Source organism: Cyprinodon variegatus, unplaced genomic scaffold (genome assembly GCF_000732505.1).
Source record: "Cyprinodon variegatus isolate N-32 unplaced genomic scaffold, C_variegatus-1.0 Scaffold176, whole genome shotgun sequence".
NCBI lineage: Eukaryota > Metazoa > Chordata > Actinopteri > Cyprinodontiformes > Cyprinodontidae > Cyprinodon > Cyprinodon variegatus.
The window spans coordinates 561217-570959 of record NW_015150629.1 but is presented as its reverse complement, the minus strand read 5'-3'; the positions used below and the strand labels follow the sequence as shown (position 1 = coordinate 570959).

At 35.9% G+C, this 9743-nt stretch overlaps 2 protein-coding genes across 2 annotated transcripts in view; both read left to right on the top strand.

The window, feature by feature from the left end:
* ak4 (adenylate kinase 4) overlaps positions 1-3712 on the top strand; it is an 11541-nt gene extending 7829 nt beyond the window's left edge. Inside the window, exon 4 of the mRNA XM_015378660.1 lies at positions 1686-3712. Within this exon, the coding sequence (XP_015234146.1) occupies positions 1686-1862 (177 nt within the window). The 3' untranslated portion in view covers positions 1863-3712. The remainder of the gene's footprint in view (positions 1-1685) is intronic.
* A 4788-nt stretch (positions 3713-8500) lies between these two features.
* dnajc6 (DnaJ heat shock protein family (Hsp40) member C6) overlaps positions 8501-9743 on the top strand; it is a 58123-nt gene continuing 56880 nt past the window's right edge. The window contains exon 1 of the mRNA XM_015378681.1: positions 8501-8751. The gene's annotated coding sequence lies outside the window, so the exon portion shown is untranslated. The remainder of the gene's footprint in view (positions 8752-9743) is intronic.

The window sequence follows — 9743 nt, the reverse complement described above, 5'->3', positions numbered from 1 at the left end:
AGACATCCCTCACCCCAGAGACAATCTGAGGGACCCTCCTTTCCAGAACTACCAGAACCAGAAATAGAGAAACAAAATACCCCCCAGCCCTCTGATGCCTGTTATCTGCTGTGTAATGGTTGTTATTTGGTGGTTGTTAAGGTTTAGTCAATGTGTTTTTTGTTTCAGCAATTCTGAACACATTTATTAAACAGAAATACCCCCTAAAATATTTTGGCATTTTTTTTTTCTTCCAGATAGCGATTAATGGTGATCTAGGTTTAATCATTAATATCATCATCTATAGTTATTTAATAGTTAAATATCCTACTGCATCACAGTCATTTCAGTTTAATAAGATCTGGGATTTCGAAGGGATTTCGGAGTTGAAATTTGGAATAATTTTGGGGATAAAGATTGGTGGATCAAGTGCATTTTTTCTTAACAAAGACTTGAATTACAGAATTCCAAGTTTACCGATGTGAAGGAAAACAGAAAACAGGTTGAAGAATATTTTTATATTAAAGTATTCATTTCAGTTTGCAATTAATTTAGTTAGATCCAGGTAAGATGATAGTTTTGGATTTGTTTTATATCAGTATGCTTTTATTTTGTTACAACTATTTTAGAATGGGTTTGCTAGTTTGTATTAGTCACTATTATTGTATTACTGCTTAGATTTGGTTTTGTTTTTTTTTAGTTCTACTACCAGTTTTAGTTTTTTTTTTTTAACTTCAGCTAATTTTTAGGTACAGAATTTAAAAAGATCAGATTACTCTTTATATGAAATTTTTGCATATGAATAATTAAAAAAAAGATCCTATTTTCAAAAACGGCTTTGCTTAAAGCTGACTAACTGATTCCTGTGAGCATAAAAAAAAACATTTCTCATCCATTTTCAAAGTTTATAAATTGATAAACACACAATCAAAAATTGTATATATCTATAATTTTAGTTTAAGTTATGTTTTAATATTCAGTACAGTTCCAGTTGGTAATTGTTTTTCTCTTTAGATTAGTTTTTATTTGTTTCAGTTAACAACAAAGTTTCTTCCATTTTAGTTTTATTTTTTCATGACTTTTACTACCCTGCCTGAAAGGAACACTGACTTGGATTATTTTCAGGAAAATGAATAAAGTCATAGAATTTTGAATTTGCTATTCACATAGATTAACTTCTGTTACTTGAAACAGAAATTTTTATAACCTTTTTTCATATAGTCTATGAAGGCAAACCTCATAGATTAGACGTGGTTTGTATGCATCTTCATAAGTTCCTGCCGTTTGAAGGGAATGGTATTGTTTTATATATTTTACATTTCTTATATTTGTGTTTTTTTTTTGTTTTTTTTTTACATAGCTGTTTCAAGTTTCAACATAATTGGGGCACAACACCATAACTGGTTGAACAGCTTTCCGTGTTTTTCTATGAATACGCCAACAACCGCCCAACCAGTTTTGGTTTGTTTATTAATATAAGTTGTTTTTTTATCTTCTTTTATCTTTCCCCTCCATTTCCACTTTAAAAAAAAATCTCTAAAAGGAAAGCTTGGAAAAGTAACACATGGTTTGAGAAAAAAATTACCTTTCTTTTATATCTGCTTTATTTGGAAGTTTACATTAGCTGGATGTTTATTTAATTTTTTTCATTTTTGGATTTTATTAAGAACCCACATTCCAGTCTGAGCTGCTCTGTTTTGAGATAGAATGTTAATATGTTGGAAAAAGAATCAATTTCTTCTGGTCTTCTCCTTTCTGACCTCAGATCACAAGGAATCCTTCACTCATTTTCTGGAACAGAGACTGACAAGATTTGGCCTTACATCAACACGCTCCTCAGCACCAAGATGCCGTCAGACGCCCATCCAACCCCAACGCCCTGACTGGGCTGCATGAAGAGGCCATGGAGAAGAAGGAGGAAGTGGTTCTTTTTGGTTGCTTTTTTTTTTTTTTTTTCACATGCTGGAGTGAGATTCCCAGAAATGCACTAGGATGCGAATGAACCTATTGGTTGATTTTTATTTTATTTTTTTTCTAAAGTACCATTGTGCAAACATTTCCAAAGCTTTGTACTTGAGATCACTAGGATTTGTTGATTATCACCTTCTTAAATGTTGGTGCTTCTAAGCTTCTTTTTTTTTTTCTTGTTTATAACTTTCTTATTTTCAATCATACTTCTGTATTGATGGAACAGGAGTGCTAAGGTAGGAAAAAAGGTAAAATTAATTAATAATAAATTGCAATTCAAGTGTTTTCAACCAAAAAATAGAATAGAGTGTGATTTTAAAAAAGACCAAAAATTATTTCATTCATCTTTGCAGGTATATGCGCTCCATTTTCGACTTGGGAAAGCAGAGAGAGTTACTTGTTGCTCTTAGCAACCAGGTCGACTACAAAAAGCAAACCAACCAGTAACTGCTTTTTTTTTTTTTTTCCTCTATTAAAACACTGTAACAACATTTTGTTCTGGCAATTTGACAATAGCTTTGTGTGCCTGGTTTAATGAGATATAAAACTTGTGGAAACAAGTTGTTATTGCAGCTATCACTGCTTTTTATTTGCTACGGTATTTGTGCAGCAGCCATACTGGATTTTAAAGTGGAGTGTTGGTAAGGCAAACTTGACTCTAGTTGGTCTTCCACCTTCAGTTAGTTTCCATTTGATTATATCATCCTTTAAATGGGAAATTTTGACACAACGCATCATATTTAAAATAGAATGTTTTCTTCTCATATTTGTGCCCCAACATGTGCCTGATAGCAGTGGTGATTATGTTGCAGGCATAAGTCATCTGTTACAATGTGTTGACCATTTTGCCAGTTGTTGACCTTTTGATTCGGTACACAGCAGTGTGAGCTTTTTTGGGAATGGTGTAAACATTAGTGGATATTTGCTAAAACGGTTCATGCAGACATTACAGCTTCTCTGCAGGCATTTAAAGCTAATTGCCTTGAATGTTGGTACATTTCCTTAAATGTACTCCGATGTTGCCTTCTGATTTTTTTTCTATGAAGTGCAACATTTTCCCAATGGTGTATCTATGTAAGAGGCATTTTTTTATGATTCTGACACTGTTACAGTCTCCTTGTTCTTTTTTTATATGTCCTCTGTCATTCATTGTTGCTGAATGATTTTTTTTTGTTTCAAACATGTCCCTCTGTTGTCTTTGCCTTTCAGCTTTTTTTCATGGAGAATAGTTCAGGTGCCATCATTAGGTTTTCTTCTTTATAATAATATGGTAAACTATTCAAAAAATGACAGCTGCTGAAAAAAAAAACAAAGATAAGTTTGAAGCGTTTTTCCAGTTCTGTGGCCTTTTAGTTTCTAACTTGCTACCAAGTTTTTGGAGGTTCCTGCTTGATGCCTATAAATGGCAGCTTTAAATCAGTGACTGGTAGAGGGCAGAAAGCCTTTTTTTCCTTTTTTAGTTTTGGATCTAAGGATTGCTAATGCTGGGTATTTTACTTTAAATTGTCTCTGACTGTGGATGGAAGACAAAAGGAAAAGAAACTAGGTCAAGAGGTAACGTGGAGTACTGTGCTTCAGGTGTAGTTTCTGTTGTGTTGAAATGCACCCATTGGGCTCAGTGTGTGGCCTTAAAGAAGGTCTCTTACTGAAGCGGTGAAAATGTAAGTCACAGCTTTTATGTAACACCACAGAGACCTTTCTGTTTTCACATGATGTGTTAAGAAGAAGTTACATTCCAAGAACAATAAAACTTCTGTCCAAAGCAGGACTGACTCCTGTGTGGTTAATCCATCCAAGTATACAGTATGCACATCTAAGCTGATTGCTTTTTTCAAGAATGACCATAAAAATGCAGTCATGTGAGGGAATGCTTGGTGGAAGTTCACAATTTGAAATTAACTTTATTGGCCAAGCTTGTGTCAGTTGCTTACATCACAATACACTGCCTAAAAATCAAACTGCATGATCTTAGAACGCTTTATAGTACAAGGAGCAGTATGTGCAAGGCGTGTACAGCCATTTTATTTCTTTATTTTAAAGGGAAGGCAGGTTTTGATCATGCAAAAAGCAGAGTAGTCTGTGAGCTGTTCATTGTGGTTATTTAGAGAAACCGCCTGAGGGAAGAAAGTGTCTCCATGTCAGCCAGTTTTTGCCATTAGATCTCAGCAGCGCCGACATAAAAGTAAATAGTTTATGACCAGGATATGTGGGGTCGACAGGTGTTAAGCAAAGAAAAATTGAAGATGAAATCTTCATGTCCCATTTACGTCTCCTAGGTATAAGTTTATTTGGCCTTTATTTAACCAGGTTTGTCCCACTGAGATTTAAAATCTTCTGCAATAGAGACTTTGCCATGAGGACAGCAGCATACCATACTGTACATTACAACAGATAAAACTAATTCAGAGCATTAAAACTCACACCTAACACATTTACTTCAAGACATAATTGATTTCAATGACTGAATAAGGATTTTAAATTATTTGAGCGTCACAAGGGCTCAGATGTAAAGTTGAGACTAATTTGTTCCAAGTGGTGCTGAAATCCTTAAACTTGTCTGCCCACGTCAATTAATGCTGAGGTGACAAATTGTCCTACAAATTGAAGGACATTCATAAATCAGAGTTTATAACTGCCTGGCTTTCTTATTAAAAGATTTATAAAATATGGTGAAAGAATAAGGAGAACAGATTAAAAACCATTGAGTGAGGGTTCCAACAAAGTTAAAATCCACTGGACTTTGTTTACCAACCAAGTTTGAAGACGTTTTGCTTCCCATCCAGGAAGCTTTCTCAATTCAAAATGTCTGTAGTAACTTTTGAGGTCCAGGATTATAGAGTGCCACAAAAAAATGCCTTGTAATTTCTTAGAAAACATGCAAATTGAAAAGAAAGATCAGGACCATCGGGCTCAACCCTTAGTGATGGGGAGTCGTTGAGGTCGTTGTTGGCCTGCAAGGCCCCATACTGGCCCATGCCTCTGAAAAGGGTCGTAAGGGTCATTGTTGGCCTAGCTGACCAGGGGCAATGTTTTGATCACCTACATGGCGATGAGGTTTAAGATGATAGCGGGAAGGAATCGACTCTCTCGCTGCATTGTAGGTTTTTGAGAGCTGGAACCTGACACCACTCCCTCAATTTAAAGGGGAACGCCGTTTTTTTTACATTGCGCCCTTGATTTTACGTTATTACTTCATGTTCTACTTACCCATGTGAGCTTTTTGTCATTTGGAGCTGTTCCAAAGATATTCGGTTTTGTTATATCCAAGTAACATCTTCCTATGGGCAATCGGCTTGAAGGCCCAAACTAAGCTGTTCATACTTTATTCTTTATGGTACGCCAGAATTCATAACATGTAGGTGAATCACTGTTGCCCAGACATCCACGGTTATATTTTTTATATTTATATATATTTTTTAAACAAAGCGGAGTGTGTATGACGTCATCGGTGTGCCGGATTGGAGTTGTGACAGGCAGCCTGGGCCACAGGCGGCTACGCTCTACCCCTTTTATTCATTCGGCTAGCTAATCCGAATCGTTCAATTCCATTTGGAGAGAGAGATCATCTGTGGTAGCAGCACTAGACATCTTCCAGACATGTGATTAAAACTAGCAGCAGTTCAGCGGACAGGATGAATGAATGGTAGCCAAAAGAGAGTCTTGAAATAAAGTAAAAAAAAACAAAAAAAAAACAGATTATTACAGAATCGTTGCTTTTATATTCTTTATATCTCTAAGTTTTCAGCTAAATTACACGTGAAAAACATCATGTTTTACGTGGGGAATGTCTCTCTTACTGCCTTCCTGCCTCTCTGTATGTCTATCCTCCCTCTCTTTCCTCCTAATCCTGGGGGATTTGTTAGTAAAGCCAATGCGTATTAGTCTGGGTTAAACTCTGCTCCACTGTCAGACACAGATTAGAGCTTCCTCTTCTGTGTTTACCTTCGACATGTGGTGCAGCACTTTTTCTTTGCAGAGTTGAACTTTAGATTAACAATTGCATAATAAATCAATTGTATCACATTATTTTTAAAAAATCCATCTGCTTCAGCTATAAACAGAAGAAAAATTCAACTGTAACAATAGAAGTGATCAATTCAAACAACCAAATAAAAAAAACAAAGCAATGCCGAGTTAGAACATCAGGTAATACATCCCATATCTTCTCTCAAATCTGTGTCAACATTTGTCTTTTGAAAATAAGATTTTGAGAAGAAGCTATTTTCTTTTGAAATCATGGGGTTCCAAAAATAATCAGAACAAAACANTTTTTACTTTATAACAAAAATAAATAAATAAACAAACAAACACAAATAAATTGAATAGCAACATCTCAGGCTATTGGCCAACAGAAGTTAGAAGCCGAATGGCTACGGAATTAAAGGAGTTTGCGTATCGACTGGTTTTCTGGTTGGGAACAGCATAGTGCCGCTGTGAGGATATTAGCATAAACTGAGCTCTGAGAACATGGTTAGGCTGGCTTAGGATGGATTTAGTTTTCTAAAGGATTGACTGTTACTCAGTGAACTTTAGGTTCAAACAATTTAGTTCATCAAATATTCAGCTGAGTTACTGAATATTTAACTGCCCACTAATAGTTATATGCTTGGATTGTCTATGATAATAGCTTTAAAAACAGTTTATTTCCTCAGTCATTCACTTCATAAGTTTATTGAAAAAGCTGCGTTTCAGCAGCTAAACACCTTCCTAACAATGATCAGCCGCTTAAACGTTTTTCTGTCAGCCTTCCATGCTTGCACAAAGACTGCCCTTGTCAAGGTGTTCAATGACATCCTTATAAATGCAGACTGTTGAGAAACCACACTGCTGGTTTAATGAACCTCAGTGCAGCATTCACCACTGTTAATCTCTCCATTTTATTAGAGTGCCTGGAAAACTGGCTCTGCCTGTTTGGTACAGGGCCCGATTGGTTTAAATTCTACCTGAGGTACAGGGCCTTTTTTGTGTCAGTAGGTGACTTTACATCAGAGAGCAGAAAAATCCCATGTGGTGAAAAAGGAAAAGCCTTTAAAAGTTAGCACACAGCATAAGCTATTCCAGCTACAAACCCACCAATCTGGTTCTAAATCTGGGTGTAGTGATGGAATCAGACCTCAACCTTCAAAGCACAATAAAAGCTAAATAAAAGTCTACATATATTATGTCTCAGCAGGACCTGTAAAACTAATAAATGCATTAATCTTTATTAGGACTGATTACTGCAGTTTGTCCACAGATCTGCCTAAAAAGTAAATCAGACAGCTTACTAGATCCAGAACGTTGCTGCCAGCATCATCACTAAAACTAAAAAAGTAGAGCACATCAGCCCAGTTCTAAAGTCCTTTCACTGGCATCCTTGTATATCATAGAATAGACTTTAAAATCTTTCTGTTAGCCTATAAATCACTGAATGACTTTACTAAAATATACATTACAGACTTGTAGTCAGTGGATCAACCACCCAGCCGCTTTGTTTGACTCTGCATACCAGAACCAGAACCAAACATAAGGAAGTGGGTTTTAGATATTGTGCTCTGCAAATCTGGAACAAACTCAGCAAACTGGAAAAGGGATAAAACCCCAAGTTTCTTTAAATCAAGATTAAGCATCCATGTTTTAAAAAAGTTGTCTTTGTGTTAACTAAACATTATAAGTTAACGTTCGTAGCCCAAACTTTGTGTCTTTTTATTAGCAATAATTTTATTACAATTTTGTATAACTATCTTATCATTTAAATTATTCATTTTATTAATCTTGGATTATTAATATTCACTTATTATTTGATTAGCTTTATGCTGTTGTAATGCACTTTCCTCTGTATGTTTATATGCTTATTACGGCGGTGCCTCGCGGAAGCAGCCAGATAGCTCTGTTATTTTGCACCATGTTTTTTCTTTTCTCTCCATATATTTTTACATTTTATTTTAATCACTGCTGCACTTTAAGAAATGGAAATGTCATGAAAAAAACTTTTTATACATTCTGTGTAAACAAGATGACAAAGTTTAAGTCATGTTTTCCTGTTACAGTATGTTTTTCAGTTTCAGCACTTAGAACTGTCTTTCTACTGAAGTGTGCTATATAATTATGCTTTTATAAAAAATTTTCCTAGTCCTTTATTCTGATCCAGAGGTCTCCTCAAAATCCTTTTATGATGAAAATAAAGATTACTGATTGATGTTTGATGCTGTGTACAGTCACTGCTGTCAAAAACGTGTATTGTAAAACATTATAGACACAAATAAAATAATAAAAAGAGAAAACATAGCAGGTTGGAAATAGAATATTTCAGGATTTTCTACTATGATCTTGGTAAATGTTGTTTAGATTCTAGATTCAGACTTGTTGTAAAAAAAAAAAAGAAAAAAAAGGGGGAAATATCTAAATAGTGAGTTTTCTTTCAGTCACTGAAGCCACTCCATGTTTTCCTGCTCCTACCAGGAACCACTGAGGGAAGCTGCCGGACAGATCCATAAACATTCAAACCAATGCTGCCCCCTTGCTTTCTCACATCCACATGCGCTACCGATCTACCAATGGCAGGCCTGTTCTCTGCTCCTACGCCAAAGACGGGTTTGTCTGCGTGATGATGCGGTATCTCGGTGCCTCCACAGCTTCACTGACGGGTTAAACTTGGATCTAGCGGAGCCCAGTTCTCACAGGGTGTTTTCCACCTGTACCCTCTGGCTGCAGTTAATGACAAAGCAAAGGTCAGTGCGTGAGCGCGCAGCCGGGATTTAACGCGCTTCTCCAAAGCTGCAAAGAACGGCGCTTCTGGAAGAATGATAGAAAGCGCTCTCAAAGGTAAACGATTCTCTTGAGTTATCATCATCTGAACATCTGTGTGTTTTTGGACCCCTTCTATAAACCTCATCCTCCTCGGTTCATCTTGTGCCAACAGAGATGCTGAGCGCATCATGATCAGTTCCTGGGTGTTACATAATATTAGGCTACCCATAGAAATCGTGACCACTCCGACTCAATGCACATCTTGCACCTGCTTTACTGAAACAACGTGCGCTTATTTAAAGGGTGCATTATGTGATTTATTTTAAAAAAAAAACACAAAGTTGGGTCACGTCGCCCGGGCCTGTTTGAGGCGCGCACCGCCGGTATGAATGACATCATTTGAGATATTTTTATCACGAGGGTCGTTTTTTTCATCACAAATCTGATTTCATTATATTTGAACCCATTGTGCAAAACCTGATCTGATCGTTTGATAAATGACGCCTCTGATTAACTAAATGATTAATGAAAAGAAAGATATTATTTGAACCCATTCAATTAAACCGTTTTAGAAGAGAAAATATAATTAGAATTCATAGATTAAATTCTACAAAGATAAAGATTTGAAAAACACCGATTTATTATAGATTTTTTTTATGTCTGTCTTAATTATCCGGTCTACAAGCCTTATTTCTCCTCTTCCTGTCCGAATGCGGTGCGCACCGTCATATCTCTGCGCGTCACATACGTCACGTGAGCAGCACAGCAGCTTATTTCAATGTTATGATCATTACTCAGAGAAGGGGATTTTTTTTTTCAGTACAAGTAAGGAGTCTCTGGTCACCTTGGAGGACATAACATCCACTGAGATGCATTAAATTACATATTTTAAAAATCCCTCCATATTTAAACTGTACAGTTCCATACAAAAGTATTTATTATTATATATATATATTTTTTTATTTTTTTCCTAACTCCATTCGATTATGTATGGATATATCAACACATATCGTATAGTAATAAAATGAAACTAAATCATACAAAGTTATGAATGAATGAATATGAAT